Source organism: Rhinolophus hipposideros (genome assembly GCF_964194185.1).
Source record: "Rhinolophus hipposideros genome assembly, chromosome: 8".
NCBI classification, from domain to species: domain Eukaryota; kingdom Metazoa; phylum Chordata; class Mammalia; order Chiroptera; family Rhinolophidae; genus Rhinolophus; species Rhinolophus hipposideros.
Window position 1 is genome coordinate 95202471 of NC_138054.1, and position 24951 is coordinate 95227421.

The 24951-nt window shown below is 55.4% G+C and overlaps 2 protein-coding genes across 12 annotated transcripts; both read left to right on the forward strand.

Annotated features, from left to right (window-relative positions):
• The first annotated feature begins 2925 nt into the window (after positions 1-2925).
• On the forward strand, positions 2926-10740 carry CCNL2 (cyclin L2). 5 transcript variants are annotated; one of them, XR_013993881.1, is made up of 12 exons: positions 2926-3248; positions 3541-3615; positions 3889-3998; positions 4946-5066; positions 6015-6083; positions 7260-7349; positions 7763-8503; positions 8669-8773; positions 8857-8998; positions 9371-9479; positions 9564-9650; positions 9753-10739. XR_013993881.1 is itself a non-coding variant. In XM_081057782.1 (11 exons), exons 1-11 carry the CDS (start codon positions 2955-2957, stop codon positions 10105-10107), a joined length of 1566 nt encoding a protein of 521 aa, XP_080913908.1. In that variant the 5' UTR covers positions 2926-2954; the 3' UTR covers positions 10108-10740. The 5 variants fall into 5 exon arrangements, 3 of the variants coding, with proteins under 3 accessions (XP_080913908.1, XP_080913909.1, XP_080913907.1); XR_013993882.1 differs by having other exon boundaries at positions 9368-9479; positions 9753-10725; XM_081057782.1 differs by lacking the exon at positions 7260-7349 and having other exon boundaries at positions 6015-6079; positions 8404-8503; positions 9368-9479; positions 9753-10740.
• A 1624-nt stretch (positions 10741-12364) lies between these two features.
• On the forward strand, positions 12365-14095 carry AURKAIP1 (aurora kinase A interacting protein 1). Of its 7 annotated transcripts, none has more exons than XM_081057789.1 (4): positions 12365-12505; positions 12966-13055; positions 13361-13806; positions 13907-14095. In XM_081057789.1, exons 2-4 carry the CDS (start codon positions 13004-13006, stop codon positions 14006-14008), a joined length of 600 nt encoding a protein of 199 aa, XP_080913915.1. In that variant the 5' UTR covers positions 12365-12505; positions 12966-13003; the 3' UTR covers positions 14009-14095. The 7 variants fall into 7 exon arrangements, with proteins under 7 accessions (XP_080913915.1, XP_080913912.1, XP_080913910.1 ...); XM_081057786.1 differs by having other exon boundaries at positions 12503-12811; XM_081057784.1 differs by lacking the exon at positions 12365-12505 and adding an exon at positions 12507-12704.
• The last annotated feature ends 10856 nt before the right edge of the window (positions 14096-24951 follow it).

The window sequence follows — 24951 nt, forward strand, 5'->3', positions numbered from 1 at the left end:
CACCTTGGCTGTGCTCTGCCTCCTATGCCGTCACCTGCAGCCACGTGGGAGGGGCTGCCAGGGTGAGGGGCCAGCTGAGCATGTGGCTCCTCTCGGAACCTTAGATCCTCTCCTGCAAGTGGGATGTTTGCACCAGGACTCAGCTCAGACCCTGGCTCCTCTCAGGGCTGTGTTGGTGGCCCCCAGCCCCGCTCTGACCCTACCTGGCCTTGACTTGGCCCTCTACCCTTTCAGCCTTTCCAGCAGTGACCCTGGGGCTCAGCTTTTCAGCCATGCCCAGTGCCAGCCTCAGTTTCCCTGCTGTCTGGTCCATCTCACCTTCACCCCCGCAGGCTGGCTGCCCATCAGATTACCTAGTGAGGTCCCTCCCCCAGACACTAATTCATTAAGTTCAATCAAGCCCAGGAATCATTCTCAGCATGCTCCCTCCACTAACAGGGCCTCAGAGCAGCTCTGCCAGCCCGACACCTCCCTGTGCTTTTGGCCACGGCCATCTAGAGGACATGGACGACGTGCCCCTCCCACCCAGGGCCAGGGCCTCCCCTTTGCCCTCTGAGGGAGCTGGTTCCACTGTCAGCCTCGTCTATTGTGAGCCCCTTCCAGCCCAAGTGTGCTCTCCCTGTCAGCCCCGCTCTGCTCTCCACCTTTAGCCTCCTGTCACTGGGTTTGCAGTCCGCCCCACTGCCCCAACAGCTCTCACCAAAGGCATCTCCTGGAACCAAACCCGATGGACTATCAGCCCTTGATCCCCAAGCACCGTGCACTCTCCCCTCCTTCACTGCCCTCCAGGCTCTGACCTCCCTGCTTCCTCATCAGTTGCCCCAGGAAAGCTCTTCAGGCCCACAGTAGCATTTGGTCTGCTTGCAGATGACGCCTGCATTTATCTGGCAGTGCCCACCTTCCCCCACTCTTAATGTTCCCGTGCTAGGTGCTTTGATGACACCATCCATTCTTTGGCAGCAGTCCCCTATTCTGGGTTCCTCCCTCAGGTTCAGCACCCACCTCCGACCCCACACCGCCAGTCAAATCCTGGCCACGTGCTGCCTGGTGATCTCTTGAATCTGTCCACTTTCCTGTATCCTCACTGGGCCAACGTCTCTTCCTGCTCCAACTTGTGCACTGGCTGCCTAAGACCCGTCCTCTGACTTGTCATCATGTCTAATGATGGCCACTAAGTGACTGCAGATATTGGAGGCCTAGGGATGAGCTGTGTGCACTGGCATTTGTCGCATGCACCCAGTGCGATGCCTGGCCATGCACACAGGCTGCTCAAAGCCTGTCACTGCAGTAAATGCCATTGAATTGGCAACAGGGTGGTCACCCAGAGCCTTTTGGTGCGTGCTCAACAGGCTGCTGCGGAGGGCTGGCTTTTCTTTCTGCTCAGTGGAAGATGACGGGGTGTGGAAACAACTGGGGTGCTCCCAGCACCCTCTCCCCCTCCAGCCACCGGACTTGGGTTTCCCTTCCCAGAGGCTGGGGTGCCATGGCACTGTCCCCAGTTCCAGGGCCTGGCCATGACTGGCTAGAGCCATCAGCTTTTCCCTCTCGGGCCAGTCACTGTTCAGCAGATGGACAAGCAGCCCAGGCACAGCCGATGAGACACAAGCTGTTTCCTGGGGTTTCCAGACAAGAGGAAACAACTCCTTTCCCACCATTCTCACAGGGGCATTAGTCCCGGTGGAAGTTCCGGGTAACTATAGCAACGTAACTACTAAGGCACCTGCTTCTCTACTACGAACGTGACAGCACTGCTGTGAGGTGACCCCCAAACCACGAGGCTGCCGGTCACTATCCCCGCGTGCCTGTACAACTGATGACGAGGTGGACGGTGCGTGCAGTCAGGGGGTTCATAAACGCATAACCTCCCGACGGCTCTCGCTGTTTGCAGATAAAGTCCCAGGGGCATGCCAGCCTGGTCCCCTCCCCGCGATCCCATGCTGCCATCGGCTTTGTAGAAACGTCGACTTCAACGTTTCTTAAAAACGCACAGAGCAGAAGCTGGGGTTCGGGAGAAAACTCACCGTTACCTCCCGAGCCAGCCGGGGAGAAAGGCAGCCGTCGCAGGCGGCTCTGCGGGCGCCACGCCCGTCTGCCCCGGAGCCCGGGAGCCCGGGAGCCCGGGGGGTCTTCTCCGGATGCCCGACGAGCCCCACGGTGCCGACTACGGACAAAAAGCCCACAAGGTGTACCGTCCGCAGAAGGGATTTATTCGGGGAAAGGGAAGACTCAAGTCCCGCACGGGCAGCCAGGGCCGAGCGGCCGGCCCCCGACGACGCGGTCCCGGGACGGGAGGGGCCCCAGCGCCACGCCGCAGCCCGCGCTCTCCGCGCCGGCTCCTCCCCAGGGGGTCCCCACCGCGGCCTCGGTTCAGGCCGTCACTGAGTTGACACCCGACACCTCCCAGGGTCCTCCGCGGCCACACCCCTCCACGCAAGCCTTGGACCACCGGGCTCCCACCAGGCTCGTGGGACCCAACCCAATGGAAGGACAGCTGCCAAATCCTGTTCGCGCCCTTGGGCAGGGGTCGCCCCGCCCAGCCCCACCGCCGGGGGGACGCCCGCGAACTGCGTCGGGATCAGCTGGACCCTGAAGAAAGCCTTGGGGCTGCGGTGGAGGCCTCACAAGCTCTCCAGTTTTTGTGAGGAAGGTACAGACACGCCAGGATGGCCCGGGGCGGCACCTGCAACCACTGCTTCCGGGTCGAGGCTCAGGCCGCAGCGTCGCCTGCGCGCCGCGGGGCCCCCTGGGTAATGAGCTTTTCCCCACCCACGCCGGGTTCCGGCGGAGGCCGCTACGCTGACGGGCAGGCCTCACGGCCAATCGCAGCAAGGTGACGCCGGGCCTCCCGCCGGCCGAACCAATGGCACTTCGCTGGGTGGGGCAGACACGGCCGTGGAACGTCAGGAGGAGCCGCCCTGTCGGGAAGAAGCCCGAAGAGGAGTCGGCGGCACAAAATGGCGGCGGCGGCTGCGACGGCCGCGGCCGGCGTTCCGGGGCCAGGGGCCCCCGCGGCAGCGGCCGGCACCCCGGGCTCGGGGAGCGCAGCCCCCGGGTCTCACGGGGTGCTGATCGGGGACCGGCTGTACTCCGGGGTGCTCATCACCCTGGAGAACTGCCTCCTGCCTGACGACAAGCTCCGCTTCACGCCGTCCATGTCGAGTGGCCTGGACACCGACACGGAAACCGACCTCCGCGTGGTGGGCTGCGAGCTCATCCAGGCGGCCGGCATCCTGCTTCGCCTGCCGCAGGTGAGGGCGCAGCCGCGAGCCCGGCCCTGGATAACCGCCGCGCCGGCGCGGGGGGCGGCGGCCGGCCCTTTGTTGGCGGAGGGGCCCGCCCAGCGCCGACCCCCGGCCTCGACCCCGCCCGGGACGCGGTCCCAGCGCGTCGCCGCCACCGGCCCGGCGCGGGCACGCAGAGCCGCTGGCGGGGGAAACGTTTCAGTTTGGGCTTGTGCCCGGAGTCCCACGAACGCGGTGACTGCCTGCGAAATCCTCTAATTGTGCGTTTGAAGATGATGGAACGTTTCTTGTTTTCCAGGTGGCTATGGCTACCGGGCAGGTTTTGTTCCAGCGGTTTTTCTACACCAAGTCCTTCGTGAAGCACTCCATGGAGGTAAGGGGCTGCTGTGTGTCTTGCCCGTAGAAATACGTTGGGAGGGAACCTGGGTTGGTGGTTCCTGCGTGGTGCGCGGAGGAACGAGTCCTTGTCCCCGTTCCCGTAAGCGCGCTGGACCTGAGAGCAGCCCTCGTACTGGGTGGGGAGCAGCCCCCCAGCTGGCCTTTGCTCGGGGGGTGTCTGCTCTGGGCTCCTAATGCCCCTCCTTAAGCTGTCGGAGGCCTTCCGGATTGGAACAAACATCTGCGTGTCGCAATGCTTACGTTTCAGCACGTGTCAATGGCCTGTGTTCACCTGGCCTCCAAAATAGAAGAGGCTCCAAGACGTATCCGGGATGTCATGAACGTGTTTCATCGCCTTCGGCATCTAAGAGAAAAAAAGTGAGACCTTGTCAGATCTGTCATACATGGCTCTGCAGTTTTGGGGCTTCTAAGTTATACTAACTGTTCTGAAGGAGAATTCAGGGTATGAGGTTTTTAAACTTGGGTCCAGAAGAGGGCCTGGTGCCCAGGGGCTACCCAGTAGAGACGGGAATGTGCAAAGGGACCAGGCACTGTGGCTGCACCTTTGCTGCCATTGGTTTCCTAGTCCCTAGGTCAGTCTTTGCTCTAGAACTGGCTTCTCAGCCTCGGCACCGTTGGCATTTGGGGCTGGTTGATTCTGTTGTGGGGACTGTCCTGTTTGTTGTTGGCTGTTTAGCGGCATGCCTGGCTCTATCTATACACGAGATGCAAACCGCTTTTCTCTCCATTTGACAGCCCAGACTTCTCCAGACGTGGCCCTGTGCCCCTGAAATGGGTGCCACAGCCTAGACCTTTCCCAGACATTACGCTCCTAACCGTAGTGGAGGTCGTTTGCAGTGCATGCTATGCTTCCGTTGGTTCTGTGGTCTCATTCATCCTCGGCGCGCACACTTGTATCTTTAGCCAGATGACGGGCATTTGATACTTGCGCAGTGAGGTCTCAAGACCCTCCTTATGCTCAGGCCATGTTCATTTTTTCATAAATAATGACACAGGAAATCTTTATTGAGTACACAGTTTTTTTCCCCATAATTTTTTATTCATAAATACAGGCAATGTTTATCATGCTCTGGAGAGCTGTTTCTCTGAGAAAAAAGGGATGGTTGTTGAGAGCGGATAAGTGGGTTAGTGTTGAGGTTTGAGGAAGGCTTTGTGGGCTAGTTAGTTAAAGGAAATGAACTGGTTAGCTACATCTGTTTTGTGGTATTTACTATACAGTCGAGTCTCGCGGTTTGGAGGCGGCTGGGAGAGTTGCAAGTTTGCTTGTTTGACCCTTTTGCAGACCACGTGCTTTGTCTTTGTAGGAAACCTGGGCCGCTACTGTTGGATCAAGATTACGTTAACTTAAAGAACCAAATCATAAAGGCAGAAAGACGAGTTCTCAAAGAGCTGGGTTTCTGTGTCCATGTGAAGCACCCTCATAAGGTGGGTCTGAGGCCCCGTGCCCCATGAGCCCCAAGTCCCTACTCCATCCTCCCCGAGACTGAAAACGCTGGGGAGGATTAGATGTCTCTGACTTGGTTTCCATTTACACCTGTAATCCGAGAATAATCTTCACTCAGTAGTTTTCTTGTGTTATCTGTTCATTTTAATAGTTTGTTTTCAAGAGTTTTGGAAATGACATCTGATGAGTTTGAACTTTCAAAAATAGTGGTAAACGTATAAAAATGGAATCTGTCAGATTACGTTTTCTTTCTCAACAGCTAATTTTCTAAATTGCTTTAATGCCTTATCTCCTCTTACGGGGGAATTGGAAAAATTCTGAACTCTTTTATTTGGAAATGAACTACAGCAGTTTTGCAGCAAGCATTCGTTGAGCGTGGCTGCTGTACAATATACCACGGGCTCCTCCTGTGTTATACTTACTCATTTTTAAAACATTGATGTTTGCATCTTTGCTTTCATCTCCTTTCACTGATGGGTTTCCTTATATCTTCTCTCTCATTTGACCTTCTGGCATTAATTCAGTGTCTCGGTAAATTACTCACCATAGATTTAAGAGCTTTTCTTCATTTGCCGAAAGTGTTTTCACACCATGTTTTGTGTAAGTTGGTGACTGGGACGTAGAGATGTTTAGGGCAGGCTGATACCACTGGTGAAAATGTGTGGAAGAGGAGAGTGAAAACGGCCATTTAGGCGAGGCCTTCCTCTGTGAGTGCAGCCTGCTCCCTGTGTTTTTGTGCTGCGGGGCTGCCAAAGCAGGTAGCAGGCGCGTTGGCCAAAACTCCTCCAGCTGAGCGGTACACCACCCTGTGACCAGGAGCCACCCTGGGATCTAGCATGAGGCTCTTATTTGCTGCATGGACGCCCCCAAGCTCTGAATTCTGTGTCCTCAAGGTTCTTGGTAATAACTGCCTGACCCATATCTTCCAGATAATCGTTATGTACCTTCAGGTGTTAGAGTGTGAGCGTAACCAACACCTGGTCCAGACCTCATGGTGAGTTGACCTTCCTTGTTTTATGGGACCAGCAAGGGCAGTGCAGGAATATGTTGATTTGAGGCACTTGGGCAGTGGGTAGTTGGTCCCATGACTTGGTTGTGGGCTGGAGTTGTCCGAGTGCCCAGTGTTCCTGCTGTGTAAAGTCCAGCCTCCCAAAATACTGGGCACTGGTGTAACGGTAAGGTGGCCCATACCCTCCCCCACTGCCCCGGGAGCACTCAGCGGGCTTCCCTTTGGGCGCTATTGCCTTGGCACACGACCGTGGACGCAGTGCAGTCACTTCTAACTGCCTATTAAAGTGGACCCTGGGAGATGGGGGTAGAGTTTGTCTGCAACTGCAGGGATGGGTTTTAACACTGCATATGCTAGAAGCAAAGCCTGAAGTAATAGTTCAGTGCTGGGTTTATTTTTCCCGCGGAGTTAAGTCTGTAGGGGTCGTATTATGCTGCCTGAATTGTCTGGTGCTATGTGTAATAGAGAACCTATTTTGACTTTTCTTTTCTGTACTCTTTCAATCAAAGGGTAGCCTCTGAGGGTAAGTGACTAAGACTTCTCCTCTGCTGTCCAAGCGCTTTGGTGCAGGGACAGCGGCCGTCCGCAGCCAATCCGGTGCAGCTGTCCGCCGAAGGCTGGCTCTAGACGGCGGCACGCACACGGTAGTGTAGTGCTGGCCGACTGCTGCTGCGGCTCTGACGCGTGTGCTTCTTGTTAATCCTCTGTCTGCTTTGGTAACTGGATGGATCAGAGTTGGTAACTGTCTTGACTTGAATTGTGTCCTTTTGAAACTGCTGTACCTGTGCAATAAAGATGCAGTACCTTCCTTTTTAAAAAAATTCTATGAAAAGCTATACAAATTGGCTGATGGGAATTCAGACCTCAGTATGGGATGATGTCATTATTTCCGGGCTTTCTAAAGTTGCTCTTTTCAGCAGCTGAGAGTTGACATGTTCTAGTGAACGGTATGCATCTTTAAATCATTCCATGGACACTTGTAATATTGTAATATTTGAAATATAGCAGTACGTTTAAGTATATGTTTTGAGGATTTTGTTTTGTTTTAGTACTTAAAAGTTAATGGGTTAATGTTATTACCACTATTTGAGTACTGAAAACTTATTAGAACCAGAGAAGTTACTGAGGGTGATGTTTGTAAACTGTTTGAACTGTTCAATTGCAGCACTGTCCGCACGGCCTTGGTGCTGTCATGTGGGCCACTGCCGCTGGTCGGCACACGTGGGCTCTGTCGTTGCGAGCTCTCTGAGTGGGTGTGAGTGTCCCCTTCTCCCGGGTTTAAGGCAAAGCCACGGGGCGGGGGCTTCTCAGTCCAGTGCCAGCATGGCAGCCTGTCTGTGGGGCAGCCTGACAAGGCTTGCCATAATTGGGGTGTGTTGGGAACAGTAAATATATGACCTGTTCAGCTGTTTTCTCATTAATCCTTTGTGTTTCCAATAAAGTTAGTAATATGAGGTCTGATTTTGGTCTCTTAAAGCTTACAGAAACATATATAAAAGAAAATGTTAAATGTAGCCAATTTTAAAACCCTTCAACTTTTTAAAAAATGCAAATGTTTTGTATTTCTGTATCTTTTAAAGTTCGATAAAGTTTTTCAATGTACTGATCGTGGTGAAACTTGCAGTATTTTGTTGCCTTTTGTCTGATTCTATGCATGTTCATTTTAAGACTCCTTGTTGACATGGGACAATTTGGAAACGGTTATTTGATAAGCCTGAGAAGAGGACTTCCCTTTGGCATTGAGCCTTCCTCTGCATGATGACCCCATGCACCCAAGGGCGTCCTCCTTGCCAAGCGGACTCACTCGTGGAAGGAGGAGGCCAGGCTGTGAACGCAGGCCTCCTTGAGGAGAAGGAACGCAAGAAGACTGCGCGTCTCAGGAAGCTTTGTGCTCAGCCTGTCCCTTTCAGTTTGCATGTCCCTCTGCACTGTGGATTTGGAGCACTTAGCTTTCTTTAATCAAATACTTTTCTAACCCCTGCAAGTAGGCATTTTCTTTCTGAGGTATTGTGCTTTGCATGACAGCAGCCCAAACATTGAGAGGGAAAAGTCAAGTTAAAGTTGGTTCTCTTTCATAGCAACACGTATTGTCTGACATTCAGCCAGCTTAAACATTTTTTTCAATGATTTCCCTGCCTTCCTGTCCTGTATCAGAAAAGGCAGTTAGAATGTTTCCCCCTGAACTCGAGAGTCTCAGGGCTGTGTAGCGCTGGGTCCTAGCAGGAGGCCTCGTAGAGGAGAGTCCCTGCTCGAGGATGCAGAGGGGCTCCGGACTGCCCAGGGTGTTGAATTCTGCCTTTGGTTTTCAGGAATTACATGAACGACAGCCTTCGCACCGACGTCTTCGTAAGGTTCCAGCCTGAGAGCATCGCCTGCGCCTGCATTTATCTGGCTGCCCGGACCCTGGAGGTCAGTGTGCCACTCGGCAGGGTCCCAGCCTAACTGAATGTGTGTGCTGTCCTTCCAGCTGTGCCCACTGGTGCCACAAAGAAGCCGCCTTCTTGACCAGCACACTTGTTTTTACTGCCGTGCGAATGAGGACAAGTATGACAGTGATGGCATTTGTGTTTGCAGATCCCTTTGCCCAGTCGTCCCCATTGGTTTCTTTTGTTTGGAGCAACTGAAGAAGAAATCCAAGAAATATGCTTAAAAACCCTGCAGCTTTACACTCGGAAAAAGGTTCGTCTGTGTGTTTTCATGTGATGTGTACGGCTGTCTGACTAGGAGCATCTGGTTCTGAGTAGACGGTTTTGGTTTGACAGGTTGATCTGACACACCTGGAAAGTGAGGTGGAGAAGCGGAAGCACGCCATTGAGGAGGCAAAGGTGCAAGCCCGGGGCCTGCTGCCCGGCGGCCCCCAAGTCCTGGATGGCACTGCTGGCTTCTCACCTGCCCCCAAGCCAGGTGAGTGCACGGGCAGCCCTCCTTTCCTCTAGACCTCTCAGGATGGCACACTGCAGGCCCAGGGTCCACACCAAACACTTGGTGGGTGGTCTTTGAAGTGGGACGGGCTCATAAAGGCATTTGCTTTCTTTGTTTTCTACCCAGTTAGCTTGTCTTTTAATGGAAACCGTATAAATCTGCAGCAGTAGATTGTACTGTTAGGCCCTAGAGTTCAAGCATGATGCCTGTCCCCAGCCCAAGGGCAGGTGAGTCAGGCTGGGAACAGGAACTTAATCCACCATAGAAGTGGCTTTGTGTTGCTCTGCTCACTGGTCCTGAATCAGGGCAGCTTTCTGGTGGTCTGTGTGAGCTGCTTGTACTTTACTCTAGCAGAATCCCCCAAGGAAGGTAAAGGAAACAAGGCTTCCCCGCTCCCTTTGAAGAACGCCAAGAGGAAAGTGGAGGGCGGGAAGCAAGCCCAGGCTGGCGGCCCCGTGAATGGGTGAGTGCTGCGTGTGTGCCCCCTCGGGCCGGAGGGTTGACTGGGGTGACTGTAACTGGGTCAGTAACCGCTCCCCATCCTCAGCTTGCCGAAGGGGCGAGGGAGCCGGAGCCGGAGCCGAGAGCAGAGCTACTCGAGGTCCCCGTCGAGGTCCGCTTCCCCTAAGAGGAGGTGTGTGCTGCCTGGGGTCACTTGGGGCCTGCACCTGGCGGGTGGGCGTTTCCCCAGGGAGGTGGGCAGGTGGTCACCCGCTTGGTGCTGCTGCCTCCACAGGAAAAGCGACAGCGGCTCCACTTCCGGTGGCTCCAAGTCGCAGAGCCGCTCGCGGAGCCGCAGCGACTCACCACCCAGACAGGCACCCCGCGGCGCACCTTACAAAGGCTCCAAGGTGAGGGGCTACCGGAAATCCAGGGACTGCAAGTGCCCCGCCCAGAAGCCACACCGGTCTCGGAGCTGCAGCTCCTCCCGTTCTCGGAGCCGCTCACGGGAGCGGGCAGACAGTTCTGGAAAATACAAGAAGAAAAGTCATTACTATAGAGATCAGCGACGGGAGCGTTCACGGTCTTACGAGCGCACAGGCCATCGCTACGAGCGGGACCACCCTGGGCACAGCAGGCATCGGAGGTGAGGTGTGGGGTCCCGGAGGGCTGTCCTTCCATCCTTGGCATGTACACCTCAGCGTGACCGGCCCTGCAGAGCGACCCTTGGTAAATGGTTGTGGACTCTGGACCTTGTGATGAATTGGGAGATGGGAGTGAGGGGCCCGCAGGCCAGCGGGTGCGATGCACGCCCGCTCCAGCGCATGCCAGCCCTGGCACAGCAGATGTGCACGTGCTGCTGGTGTGGGTCGGTGCTAATGACAGGCTGTGTTCACTCCCGGACCCATACACAATGATGTCAAACCGAGAAGATGACTTCGGAACCTTTTGCCTATATTAGGTGGTACTTATGTACATATTTTGCAGTGTTTCACAATGAGAAAATGGCCTTAATAGCCCCTTATTCTCTATCCACGTTGTAAATAAACATGTGTTTAATACAAGTTTAAAGCTGTATATGAAAACTCAGAACTTGAATTCTGTCAGCTTAAAACTGAGAATTCTGATTTTTAAATGTGAAGGTATTTAGATCTGTGTTGAGAGTCGTATATTTTTATCTGCGATGCTGAGTGCAGGCCACCAGCTCCTAAAGAAAGGTTTCCTATATGCATTTTATGTGGTTAAATAAACACAATTCTCTACTCAGGATATCTGGAACATCGAAGACGTCGTAGTTTGTCATTGTGCTCGCTAGTGACTGCACAGCCCGCGGCACCCATTTCAGTGTCTGTCTGCGCTGCCTCCTCTGCTCTCCTTAAGGTGGGCTTTGTATCGAGTGCCTGTACACTGCTCTTCTGTCCGAGGCTTGTGTGGGCCCAAGCTGCCTGCTTGTTCTGACAAACCTGCTCCCTGGGGGCAAAGGAAAGGTTTGAGAAGGACGAAATGGCTTGTGCCTGAAGGACACTGGTAACACACCTGTGACATGTCAGGCTGGCAGTGTCTCCCATCAGAGTGGGTAGCAGGTAGGTGGTGCAGGTGTGCAGGGTGGGCCTTGGGACCATTTCCTGGTCCTGCGTGGGCTCTGAGGATTGAAGGCTGTTGGGGCCTGTCAGTGCCCAGCATTGACTCTCCCCAAACCAATAGGTAGGTGGAAGGCAACTGGATATGGCCTTGCTGGTGCCAGTGGACCTGCACAAAGATGTCTGGGAGTCAGTACAGGCAAGATGTGAAAGCAACAAGGTCCCTACGTAGGGTCCAGGTGGCTCACTCTTAGGACCAAATCAAAGAATCCTGGGGGCCCAATAGTTGGAGTGAGAGGTGTGCTTGTAGGCATGCTCAGACCTTCCTACTTGGGGAGCCCAAGCGGCCCTCTGGAATGGCATCTTTGACCCGAGTTGTAGAGCTGGGCCTGGAGCCACTGGTGTGTCCAACACTCACTGCTTAGCTAGCTTGGTTGGGGTTTGGGGGTGACCAGGCCTGGCCACTTACCGTGCCAACTCGCTGGTGGCCCGTCCTGCAGGGCAAGCCTCTGGGCAGTCAGCAACAGGGCTCTGCCCCACGTCCCTCCTACCGGTGCCCGGCAGGTCCGTTCTGGGGGTCACATCCGTCCTGCCGGCCCCAGCAAGGAGGACCACAGGGGCTTTCTGGACTAGGGCGAAGCGGTGCCCCGCTGGCAACAAGGGCTCGGCCAAACCCAGCCCTCCACGGGGGCTGCTTTCGGTGTGTGTCCAAACACGGAAGCCCCTGGTTTTCCTTTCCACGGGTAGCTGGCTTTTAAAAGTACAGTAATTCTACATATGCAAAGGCGTCGCGTTGTCCGCGTTAGACGTAGGCCGCCTTCACTTGTCCGGCCTGGTGGACAGGACAGGCGGCTGCCAGGCTATAGGGAGGGGGCGGCGCCCAGCTCGGCCCCGACACGGCACTCCGGGTGCCCGAGGTGCCCGAGGCGCGGGAGCCCGGCCCAGGCCGCCAACGCCTGTGTGCCACCTTCACTCCCAGCCCCGGGGGAAGCGGTGTGGGAGGCCGCGCCCTGCGGGCCCAGCAGCTCGGGCTCCTTCACCACCAGCCCCAACGGGGGCGGCAGGCCCGGCCGCTTCCGGCGCCCCGGGAACTGCACTTCCGTCGCTGGAACAACGTCCCTGCCGCAGTCCCGAAAGGCCACTTCCGTCTGCCTCGGCCCCTGCCGGGTCTGGGCGCCGCAGGAATTCGGGTTGCGCAGGCCCAGACGGCAGACCTTGGGATTGTGGGAGACGTAGTTTTCTGGCCTCTGCAAGGGCCCCGCGGACCTGCCGAGCTTGGGTGCGCGGGGGCGGATCCTCTGGCCGGAAACCGTCCCTTTCCGGGCCGGGCGGGGCCTGTGCCAATGCGCAGTCGGGTGTCGTAAGGGCGCCAGGGGGCGCTGGACGTAGGAACCGCTGAGCGGCCGTGGGCGGGGCTGCGGAAAGGTTTAGGAACGGACCGGAAGTGCCTGAGCGCGGCAGCGGAATGGTCAGTTTGTGTCCCATGGGTCAGGTCTGCAGGGGGTGGGCACGCGTCCGTGGGCCGCGTGGTCCGGGGACAGCCGAGGGACCCGCCGGAGGCGGTGTGCTCTCCTGGGGCTTGGGACCCACCCGCGGCCGTGGTGCGCCGGTCCCGGCCTTCCGTGCGTTCGAGGGTCGACACCGCCCCACGTGGTGGATGCCTCGGGGTGAAACTGAAGCCCCAGGAGGGTCGGGGACCTGCCCAGAGTCGCGCAGCGGGGGAGTGGCGGAGGCGGGGTTTGTGCCCCGGTCAGGTCGTTTGAGGGAGTGAGCGGTATTTGCAGTGACGTTCCCTCGGGGGGAAAGGGTGACGGGGTGTGATGCGACAGGCGGGGCAGGACCGCAGCCCGCAGTCCTTGCCTGCTCCGCGCGGCTGCCCGAGGGGTCGGCCGCTTCCGCGTGACCGCGGCACGCACCTGTGTTTCCAGCTCCCCTGAGCACCTGGGGCCGCCGCCACCCACAGAGCATGTTCCTGGTGCGTCCGACTTCTCAGCTGCTCAGGGTCGTTCCCCGGGCAGGTAAGAGGCCCCGAGCGGACCGGTGGGCGCCGTGCGCTTCTGCGTCGGGAGTGTGGGGCTGCGCCGCCCGCCTGCCCTCCGCGCTGTGCCTCACCGGCCGGAGGCCGTGGCCTGGCCACAAACCGCCCTGGACACAGTCGGTATCACAAAGGGAAAGTGTGGGCAGGGGTGGAGGCCGGGAACGAGGTGCGCGTCCCCCCAGTCTGTGATGCACGTTCTGCTCCGCAGTCAGTCCCGTCGGGCCTGGGGTCCGCGCTCAGACTGATGTGGCCCGTGGCTGGTAAGTGCCCTCTCGGTTTCTGCAGGCCTCCGTCGGCCCTGGCCTCTCGCAGGAGTGCTGGGCAGCCCTGCTTGCGCGCCGCACTACAGCGCGCGGCCAACAGGCCCAAATGGGGTCGCTGTCCTCCCTGGCCAGGGAGTCCAGCTGGAGCTTGAGGAGATGCTGGTTCCTAGGAAGATGTCCATCACCCCCCTGGAGAGCTGGCTGACCTCGCGCTACCTCCTACCCAGCCTGGATGCTGGGGCCCCAGGGACTGTGGCGCCAGCCCCGCTCCACGAGTGTCCTCCGAGCCCGGTGGGGGAAGGGGCCGGTCAGGGCGGGGAGGGCGTGCCCGGGGCACCTGAGATGCAGTGCAAAAATGTCCTGAAGATTCGCCGGCGGAAGATGAACCACCACAAGTACCGCAAGCTGGTCAAGAGGACCCGCTTCCTGCGGCGGAAGGTCCGGGAAGGGCGCCTGAAACGGAAGCAGGTGCGTGGGCGCGGGCCGGGCCCGGGTTGCGCGAGGCACAGTAGCTGAGGGCCCCACGCAGCCTCCGACCCGTCCGTGGTCTTTCCTTCTGCCCTCGCAGATCAAGTTCGAGCGAGACCTGAAACGCATCTGGCTGAAGGCCGGCCTGAAGGAAGCCCCTGCCGGCTGGCAGACCCCCAAGATATACCTGAGGGCCAAATGATTCGGGGGCTCTCCCTCGTGTCGCTGCTGCTGACCCACTGCAATAAAAGTACACACAGCTCGGCTGTTCCTGCCGGCCTGGACCCTCTGCCTGGTGTGAGCTACCTTGGGGTCGAGGCTGGTGCCAGCCCCTGCTGTTAGAGGAGGCACGAGGCCCGGGTGGCAGACTGGCAGTCCCTTCCCCAAGCTGGCCCTTGTACTGCTGCCCGGCCTGCGAAAATGACAGCCTCACCGTTGGAGAATGTATTCTGTGGGGACAGCTAACAGGTCCTTGGGCTCACAGGTTCTACTGGGGTAGGCAGCCTCTTAATGAACACATAGGTGACGAGTGAGGGGGACAACACTAGGGGTCAGGGAGGGCCCGGGCTGATGGGGGGGCCTGATGGGGGAGGGCAGGGAAGGCCCCCGTGTCCCCAGAGATGGGGGATGGTGCCTTGCAGGCTTCGAGGACCTGGGTCTCAAGTGATCCTCTGAGGCATCCTGCTCAGGTGGGACGGGCACCCCTGGCCTGCTGTGGGCTGCTTGGCCTCTTCCATTTTCTGAGGCCTGGATGGCATTGGCCTGGAGGGTGTGCTCTGGCGGGTTCAGGGCTGGGGCTGGCTGAGGAAGGGGTGCTGCTTATGGAGATGGACAAGCCCTGGAGCCTTAGCGGGAGCCAGTGGTCCCCAGGGACCCCAGATTCCTTCTGGCTGGAGAGGAAGGCATTATCCCTGACGGTAGCGGCTGGGGGGTGGGGTGGGCTGGGCTGCCCCCAGGACACTGGTCAGAGCCCCACAAAGGCAAACGTGGGGGAGCTCAGCACCTGCCCTGGTCCCTGACGACTCTGTCCCAGGGCTGGCCCTGACCGCTGTGTCCCAGGGCTGTGTCGGTGCTGAGCTGCCTTGAGGCGTTCATGATGCTGGTACCTCCCCCTGACCCCCATCCCATAAGGGCCACGCCCCTTATTGTTTTTTAACGTGGCATTGTATGGGCATTGTGTGTGTGGTCGGGGTTTGAGTTCCCTGCAAATGAAGCAGGTCTTGAGCACGGGTCCCCACCAGTTCTCTGGAATGGAACGAAACACGTCGCCGCATTGGTAACTCATTGCTTCAGGTGGCCAGGTGGGCCCCTGCCCTATGTGCGCCAGCCAGAGCTCCGACAGCTGGGTCTGCCGGGATGCAGGCTCATGGAGGGGGGCTGTGTGTGGTGAATTGTGAAGAGGGTGAAGCTGGCCATGACCTGAAGGGGACCTGCGGTGATCGAGGGCGCAGGCCTGCTTCCTTTGGCAGCCCCAAGGGGACAGCAGTCAGGCCCCTGGCAGCCTGGGGTGTGGACTGAGGACCAGGACAGTGCGAGTCTGCACCCTGTCGCCCGGAAGGGCTCCAGCTGGGGTCACAGACATCCTTCCGGGTTTTTGGTTTCCCCACTGTGGGTGGAGCAGGTCCCATGTCCAGGGTGGCCTCAGTGGCAGAGCCTCCCTGGGGTGGAGTGGACTTTGCCCTCGTGGAGCCAAATCTGCCTGCGCTCTGCAGGGGCGTCCTTGGCTGGTGCCCACAGCTGCTGAGCAGCTGCTGCCCCACAGCTCACCCCACCCTTCCTTGGCTGGTGGGAGGAGAATCGGGAGACCACGTCGTTACACATTCGAGGCTGGGCGGTGAGTTCCAAGGTGCAGGGAGCCACACTCCCAGACACCTGGAGGCTGGCAACCAGCCTGCCTGCTCCAGCCCACCGGAGGCAGGCTGCCACGGCCTCTAGGCCAGCTGGTCTCATGATTCTGCCAGAGCAGTGCTTAGCTGGGCACCTGGCCACATTTGGAGACATTTTGGTTGTTAGCGTGGGGTGTCACTGACAACAACGGGTGGAGGCCAGGCTGCTACCAGATGCCCTTCTGTGCACAGGGCAGCCCCACCTCCGAATAACGAGCCCCAAACGTCAGTGGTACCACAGCTGACCCCTAGTCTAGGTGTCACTGACTCTGTCAGGTCAGCTCCTGAGCCAGCCGCGGCCCCCTCCAACCCCCCCCTGCCCTGCAGGGCCTGGACCTGGCAGCCGTTGTCTCCCTGCTCCTGCTCCAGTGGCCTGTGTGCAGAGCTCATCCTGCTTGTGGCTTGGATGCCTTTGGGCCCCAACCACGACCTCAGGAGGCAATTCTGGGGTTTTATTTTTATCTCTGCAGCTCCTCCCCTCTTCCCTCTGCAGCCTCCACCCTGCACCCCAGGCTGTGGGATGGGCAGCTCCTGCCTGTGGTCTCCTTTCTCCTGGCTTTGGGCAGCCCTGAGCAAGAATGCAGAGGCAGGTGGGGTGGGCAGAGTGGGGGACCGGCGAGGTGCCCTGTGCCCCAGCCTCCTAGCAGTGCCTAGGGCTTGGGTTCTAGGCAGAGGAGGCCCCAGCCAGGGCCAGAGCTGATGGGGCTGGTCTGGGGGTGCTCTGGGGCACTTCCTGGACACCTTGCATTTTGGGTCCAGCATGGGGGCATCTCGGTGAGCTCACACCTTGTCAGCTGCTCCATGCCTGGGCATTCCCACCCACATGGTGGGCCAGCAAAGGAGCCAGGCAGGCGCAGGGCCCGTGCAAATGCTGAGGCTGAACTCAGCCCTGATAAGGGTTGGCTGGAGCCTTGCCCACCTCGTACCCACGGGCAGATGGCCCCTTGCCATGAACGGCTGAGCCCCTCCTCGTGTGTGGCAGGCGAGGGAGACACAGCGTCCTCACAGAGAAGAGGCTGGAGGAAGAAACCCGCTGGGGGTTTGGGGGCACCAGTCCAGCCTACAGTCCTGCGGAGAAGGAGCTAGCTGACCTCCAGGCCCCACTGGGGGTCTGGAAAGGAAGGCTCAAGGGCTTGGGACACCAGAGCTCTCCTATGAACTGGTCTCCTGACTACTGCCCGGCCCAGCTCAGTGGGTCAGTCACCCACTGGGCCCCCTGGGACTCAGACATGAGACTTGCACCTTTCTGCTGAAGCCAGGCAAGGGGGCCAGGTGGGGAGGGGTCCGGGCCCCCTCTCCTCCCCAAGAGGAGCCTGTTCACTTTGATTGGTCTTTTTGGTTTTCTTACTTTGTATTTACAGTTAAGTTTTTAATTTTCCAACTGAGTAAGATTGTTACGGCTTAATGTGAGCTGCTTGTACAAGGCTGTGTACAGAGCAGCAGCCCCACCTCAGCCGTCCCGGAGTCCGTCCCAGGGCAGTGACTTCAGCTCCTTCCAAGGACTCCGCTGCTCCTTGGCCTCGGCCCTCCTGTCGCCTGCTGTTGTCACATCATTGTATCAGTCACGCAGGGCCTTACCGCTCCGCAATATCACATTCCTTCCTCATACAACTATTACTATTTGTTTTCCTGTGTTTCCTTTTGCGCATGTCTTACGTATCCATCACTAATTCAGCCCCAAACTTGCTGACAGAATTTAAACACTCAGTTCAGTCCAGCTTGTCCAGTAATTTTTGTTCAGCTGAAGTACCTGGCACCCACCACCGCAGACACCCTCCCCCCAGGCTGCCCTCGGCCTCATCAGTGGGCTCCCTGTTTCTGGGTCCAGCACTGTGTTTTCCACTTTTGTGGTGTACTTCCTTCTTTTCACGGAGTACATCCTATAGTAGCTTTCTGAGAAAGGGTGCATGGTAGATAAATCATAGAATAAGGATTACATTTAAAAAAATGAATAACATACGTATGAGAGGACTTCCATCACAGGCCTGTGCTAGGAGTCATTTCATTTCACAACGAGCCTGTGACTAGCCTTGTTAATTTTGGGTACAGAGATTAACTCGCCCCAGGCGTATAGCTAAGAAGTCATGATTCAGCTCTACGTCTGTTTGATTCCAAAACTTAATTTTTTAAATTTATTTTAATAGAAGTTATGCATGTACGTAGCTAAATAGCTTAATAGTTCAACAATGCTTAAAAAAACAGCAGTCTCTCCTCTTTCCCACACCACCTTTCCCAGAGGCAATTTTAGCCCTTTTAGTTGATTCTTTCTGGTAGTATTGTCATCTCTCTAAATTGGTGGCTTTCAGACTTTTTTGACTAAAATTCAAAATGAGAAATACAGATATTTTATATCACTACCTGGTACACACACACCCCTAAAAAATTTTAAAAAACAGCACTTGCCCCCCTAAATGCAATAATCTCAGATGTTTTCTAGTCTTACTTTATTTAAAAAAGCTGTTTATGACCCTCTGAGTTCACACTAATGGGGCATAATCTGCAGTTTGGAAAACACTATGAGATGTAGTGCTCTTTTTGCTGCATTTTGTTTTCATCTTTGGCGTTTCCTGTTGACCTCTCTTGTGCTGTCCAACCTCCCCACCCCCTCTCCCTGCATGTAGACACTGTGAGTTGGGATATGTGAGTTGTCTGTTTATGTGACTGTGAAGGGGCTAACATTGTGACTGATCCTTCCCTGTGTGAGTTGTCCCCCTGGAGTCAGTAATTGTCTTGTTGTTTTGTTTTGTTTTGTTTTCAATCCTTTAGATTTCTGTATCCTCACAATTTCAATACCATGTTCTCAGCCCAACGCCCAATGCCTCTGAGGTCCTGTCTCACTGCAGAAGTCTTGCCGGGATTTGACCTGCTCCAGCCAGGCTGCAACCCCACTGCCTCTGGGACCTCTCTTCCTCCTCTCCAGGGGTTCTCTCACACTCTCCCGCTTCCTTCCTTTATCTTTCATGTTCTCCTCTCATGTTGAAAGAGCACATACACCATAGTTTCCTGCAGGAAGAAACATGAGAGAAAATGTGGAAACCTTGCAAATCTGTAAATATCTTCATTGTATCCTACTACTTGGTTGACAGTTTGGCTGGATATAGAATTCTAGGTTGGAAATTATTTCCTACAAAGCTTTGCAGGCATCGCCCCTTTCTAGTTCCTGTGCTGCTGTTGGGAAAATTAAACCCATATTGAGTCCAGAGCCTTTGTACATGGCTTATTGTTTTTTTCTTATTAGTTTCAGATGTACAAAACAATGTAATCGTTAGACATACCCCTCACAAAATGATAACCCCCCTCCCCCAATCTACTACCCCTCTGACATTGTATACAGCTGTTACAATTCCATTCACTCTTCCCTACGCTGTCCTCCACATCCTGTCATCATATATGTATTAAGTTGAATTGTCTCTCTTACCTCACACATGCTCAAGTTTACTGCATATTAGAATGTCTCAAAGAGCACCCCGCAAGTAATAAAAATCCAATTGTAGAAGTGATAAGGAGTTCCTACTCAAGCCCCTCAACCTCCTACTTCCCCTGCTCACTGTTCTTCAAGAACGTGCTTGCAAGTCCTCCAACAAGCAGGTACATTTCTGCCTTGGGGTCTAGACATTGGCTGTTCCCTTCACCTGGAACGCTTGCTCACACTCAGGAATCTGTATGGCAATTTTTCTCACCTCCAACTCTATGCTCAAAAGTCAGGTCTCGGGGCCGGCCCGGTGGCTCAGGCGGTTAGAGCTCCATGCTCCTAACTCCGAAGGCTGCCTGTTCGATTCCCACATGGGCCAGTGGGCTCTCAACCGCAAGGTTGATGGTTCAACATCTCGAGTCCCGCAAGGGATGGTGGGCTCCGCCCCCTGCAACTAAGATTGAACAGGGGACCTTGAGCTGAGCTGCCGCTGAGCTCCTGGATGGCTCAGTTGGTTGGAGCGCGTCCTCTCAACCACAAGGTTGCCAGTTCGACTCCCGCAAGGGATGGTGGGTTGTGCCCCCTGCAACTAGCAATGGCAACTGGACCTGGAGCTGAGCTGCGCCCTCCACAACTAAGATTGAAAAGACAACAACTTGACTTAGAAAAAAGTCCTGGAAGTACACACCGTTCCCCAATAAAGTCCTGTTCCCCTTCCCCAATAAAATCTTTAAAAAAAAAGTCTCATTGACCTGATAACTCTATTTAAAAATGCCTTAACCCTAGTACCTGCCCTATTTTCTTTTCTCCATAGCACTTATCACTAATATACCATATACTTTATTAATTTATTAAGTCTGTTGTTTCCCTCCGCATCCAGAATGCTCACTCAAAGCAGCCTAAGAACTAAAACACACTGTTCTGCAAGCATTTAAATAAGTTAATGAAAGAATGAGCATGTTACCCCACATTTACTTAACCACTTTGATTAACACAACTGTAGTTAAAACAAAACATACAATTGCAGATGCCTCTCACAGATCTCTAAATTGGAAATTCCCTATTGTTTCTCTACTGCTTTTCTTCTTCGCTATTGTAAACGTTCAGTGACACCGTCCTATGGGTCTGTGCTCACCCTGCAGTAGCCCAAGTTGACTTAGCCAGCTGAGCCACTGCAGCCGTCACCAGAGGAGCATGGACAAGGTGTCCTGTGGCGTCGTGCCAGAACTGACCTACAGAATAAAAGATGGCCTGACCCGGGAGCAGTAAAAGGCATGGAGACAGTGCTCCCCTCCTGTGCTGTGCCAGAGGGCTGGGATGCTACAAGCCACCTTCTTGCTTTATCTACCTAAGCTACTTGGAATTCTACATGGGAGCGTTCCATCCATTTACCGTTTCAGTCATTTATTTCTATCAGCTGCACTTGTGGATATTTATATTTTGGGTTACAACCCAGTAATCCTTTATTTTGCTGTTCCACGTGTTCCAGCTTTGTTTGGGCCCTGGGGGCTCTCAGGTGGTTCACGTGTGGCTCTACACGCCTGTCCTTCATTTTTTAGCGCTTCTTCCCGTGTTGGATCTACAGGTTCGCGGGCTCATCTTGTCTACCACCCCCCATCCCCGTCCTAAATAAACCGTTTCTCCAAGGAGCCGAGCAACCAAGACCTGGGTGCTCGGTGTGCTCACTGCTTCTAGGCCTTCCGAGACGACAGTGCTGGGAAACGTGTGCGCGCACTGCACCGTGTGCAGACCTTGCCTGTGACCATTTCTGCAACTGTCCATCCGTACGTGTGTTATGCTAAACCTGGTTCGTACTGACGTCTCCAGCTGTAATCCGTGGCCACATGGATCATTCCAGCCCCCTCCGCTTGCTCATGGGCACCTCTCTCTCCAGATAGTGAGAAACGTGACTCCCACCACCTGATACCCATTTGCTTGGTTGTCCAACCCGGTGGACATGCGAGCGCATCTGTGGTGCCTGATCCACTCCGGCATGCATGCGTGCGGCGTCAGACCAATCCCAGCGTGCGTGGGTGCGTGCGTGGGTGTGGTGTCAGAATCGAGAGAGCGTAGGCCGTGGGAACAGCTTGGTCAGCCGGGCGCCCAGCCCTGCGCTCCTCCTGCTGCCGGGCGCCGGCGCAGCTTTTCCCAGGCCTCTTAGGTGAGCACTTCCCCACCCTCTACAGTGAGGCGATTTCACTTGTGATGCAGTTAGATTCTTTTGGTCAGCTCCTAAATGACTTTAATTTGCAAACGTTCAGCTTCACTCTGCGCTGTGCAGGCCGTTGTGTGTCCACGTCACAGCGTCAAGCAGCCAACGTCCCTCGTGCCAGAGTTGAGGTTTAAACAGCAAGGTTCACGATGGTTGTTAATTCAGCAAAGGCTACTGGCATTAGCTGGATCACTTCTAAATTAGGTAGTAAAGCTGATAGCTTACATTTGCCGTCTAACGATGTAAACGTGCGTGGACGTATAAACACATTCATAGAAAGGCATGTTAGTGTCGTCGAATAGGAAGGGTACGATGAAGAGAAGAGGAGAGCAGCTGTCCTTCACATACAAAGTGTATGTTCTAAACACCAAGAGAATGGTGGTGTCCTCTGCTGGGTCAGGGAGAGTGTGCTCCCACCCACACAGCCTCTGGGCCCCGGGCCGGGCCTCCCACCAGGACGTCGCTGCTTTACCACGTCCTCCTCCTCCTTTTGCCCTCACAGATCAAGTCCTCGCTCCCACGAGGACCAGTGTTCCCATCATCATGTGCTGCTGTGCTCGTTTTCAGTATTGTCCTGATGAGAACTGTAGCTGAGATGATCGTTCCCTTTTCATTTTATGTATTACATTGTTTGATTTTTTTAATAAGGAGGACCTTTGTTCAATTACAGTTGATATTCAATATTATATTACCTTCAGGTGTACACATGGTCGTTTGGCATTTATGTAACTTACGAAGTAATCCCTCCAGTCAGCCTCGTTCCCACCTGGCACTACACAGAGTTGTTACAATGTTATTGACTCGGTTCTCTGTGTTATACTTGACATCCCTGTGACTATTTTGTGACTACCAATTTGGCCTTCTGAATCCCCTCACCTTTCTCATCCAGCCCCCCCACCCCGTTCCACCTGACAGTCATCAGTTCCTTCTCTGTATCTGTTTCTGTTTGTTTATTTTGTTCTTTAGATTCCACATGTAAGTGAGATCACACAGTATTTGTCTCTCTGCTGACTTACCTTGCTCAGCATAATCTGCCCAGGTCCACCTAGTCACGTCTCTTGTGTCAACAGTGGCTTACACCAGTGTCCTCTGACAACTCCCGATGTTGCCTGCCCCAAATTCAGGCCTCAAATCCAGAATCTGAAAAACCAACATGTCTTAACCCTCCCCTGTCTTTGGGGTTCCCCAGACAGCTCCAGGCAACATGTATAAAACAGCAGCTGACAGGTAACCAAGTGCACTTGTTATACCATGTCTATGACCTCGTTACAAGTGTGAAAGCTCCCTAGTATATGAAGAAAGTCTAATAAGAAGGAAATGTTCAACCCCATTCCAAACCTGCCCTTTACCCTCGATCTAGCAAGATTCTGCAGATTGTGAGGAGGCCCCTGGAAAGGGCCCACAGAGTCCCGAAGTGGGTCTGCAAGCTCTTATGTAGCATTAATGCGGAGCTCATGACTCTTGGGAAAATTCTGCAGGATAACAAAAGCTGTTAGCGGGACTCACCCAGAAAACCACTCGGGACGGTTGTGTCAGGGGTGAGCTGCTGTGCCCAGGGCCTCTGCATTCTCTCTTGTTTGTGTCTTCTGCAGGATAAGCCACAGGGACTTTGATGGTGGCTCAGCACGCCCAGCTTGGATAGCAGAGGAGCCCCTGGTTGGCCTGCAGGGACTAGTCTGCAGGTGACCCCAGGGGTGTGAGTGGGGGTCCGGGGAGACCACTGCCCAGCCAACATTTGGAGCTGGTGGGGCTGTGTGTCGTGGGCATTGTGCCGCTGACACCACCCCCAGCCCCTTGCTCTGTCCCCACCGCGCTGCGGGGACGACTGGGCCGCTTGCTGTGCAGTATAGGTACCCCAAAGAGGAAGGAACTTGACAGCGGGCGCAGGGGACTGGACAAGCCTGTCCCTTTTCTGTTGGAGTGCAATTGGATAACCATGCTGGGAATGTCACATTTAAAGGTAAATCTCCCTTGGGAGTGGACAGGTGGCTCCATTGGTTAGAGCTCTAGCTCTGGGCAGCAGGGCTGCCAGTTTGATTCCCACATGGGCCAGCGAGCTGCACCCTCCACAACTAGAATGAAGTCAATGAGCTGCCGCTCAGCTCCCGGGAGGCCAGATGGCTCAGTTGGTTGGAGAGGGGGCTGTCAACCACAAGGTTGCCGGTTCGACTCCTCAGCTCCCACAAGGGATGGTGGGCTGCGCCCCCTGCAACTGGCAACAGCAACTGGACCTGGTGCTGAGCTGCGCCCTCCACAACTAAGACTGAAAGGACAACAACTTGACTTGGAAAAGTCCCGGAAGTACACACACTGTTCCCCAATAAAGTCCTGTTCCCCTTCCCCAATAAAATCTTTTAAAAATAAATAAATCAAATAAAGGTAACTCTCCCAGGTCGGGGACTGGAGGGCAGATGCCACAGGTGCAGCACTGTCCTCTCAGGAAGCTGGTCTGGTGGCTGCTCTTGAGGCACAGCCGGTGAAATGCTACACAAGTAATCGGTGGGTTGTGCGTCATGCCTCTGGCTCTGGTCTGTGAAGCTGACAGTACGCAGGTCTCTGCTGGAGCCACTGGCCTTTGTCCACCCTATAGCAAGATACAAGCTGGAGGGAGTACCCACATCTTCTCAGGGCGAAAGGTTGGCTGGGCCATGAAGCATTGCTTGTGTATTTCCAAATTTCCTCATCTGTATTTTCAAATCACAACTGCACGGATGATCCCCCAGCATCTGGACAGCTGGTTCTCCGTGGGAGATCCACAACTGTGCAAACCATCAGGGGTCCAGGGGAGACCAACACATATGCAAGTGACCGTTTCCAGGAAGACTGGCCAGAATCAGCAGAAAGACGGTGTGGCGGTGACACTGCCACCATTGTGGTCTGTGCCACTCTGCCCTCTGCGCATCAGTGTGCTTCCAAGGAAACCCTGGGACCGCGTGTGGCACCTTCCGCCCACGACACGCTCCGCTGCCCACAACCAGTCCTGAGCCCAGACACTAGTCGGTTCTCCTTGGGAAACTGGTGGCTTTGGACTTTTTAAGTCCTGCCCTTGCTCCGTTCAGGACAGCTGTATCGCTCTTTCACAGCGGCAGCACAAATCGCCACACATTGAGCGGCTTAACGCAGCACATCGTTATGGCACAGCTTCCACGGTCAGGTGTCTGGGTCCTCCGCTCGGGGTCATGCCCTCCCCACACCTCGGCTGGCGTCATTCTGTTCCTTGTAGGACGAAAGTCAACGTTCTTGTTGACTGTTCTTGTTGGTTGTCGGCTGGGGCTGCCTGCAGGCTCATGTCACCTGGTTCCCTCCACAGGCTCTTTCACTGCATGGCCAGCGGGAGAAGCTGATGACAGCTGGCCATTATGGGGACTGTGAATCAGGAGTGGCACCCTAGCACCTTTATCATGTGGGTGTGAATCGTTGTCCCGAGTAGTTAGCACTCCTGCGCACTCGGGAGGACAGGGCGTGGACACAGCGGCCTGGGCCCTGGGAGCCCGCCACCTGGGCCGTGGAGGGCCGTCTTCCTTGGGTGTTCCTGTAGGCCTTGACAGCTCCGCACTAACCGTTGTGGCATTTCCTGTGTCAGCAGACCACAGGGAGGCCCCGCCCTGTGTTCTTCTCCTGGCAGCACTAGTCAC

Bases quoted from the DNA above. Each gene is read 5' to 3' on its own strand.
- AURKAIP1 (XM_081057784.1), top strand. From the start codon at position 12,521: ATGGGTCAGGTCTGCAGGGGGTGGGCACGCGTCCGTGGGCCGCGTGGT. The intron at 12,705-12,965 runs GTGAAACTGAAG...CTGTGTTTCCAG, and splicing joins CACGTGGTGGATGCCTCGGG to CTCCCCTGAGCACCTGGGGC. The intron at 13,056-13,360 runs GTAAGAGGCCCC...CGGTTTCTGCAG, and splicing joins CAGGGTCGTTCCCCGGGCAG to GCCTCCGTCGGCCCTGGCCT.
- CCNL2 (XM_081057781.1), top strand. From the start codon at position 2,955: ATGGCGGCGGCGGCTGCGACGGCCGCGGCCGGCGTTCCGGGGCCAGGG. The intron at 5,067-6,014 runs GTGGGTCTGAGG...CATATCTTCCAG, and splicing joins ATGTGAAGCACCCTCATAAG to ATAATCGTTATGTACCTTCA. The intron at 8,999-9,367 runs GTGAGTGCACGG...ACTTTACTCTAG, and splicing joins CTCACCTGCCCCCAAGCCAG to CAGAATCCCCCAAGGAAGGT.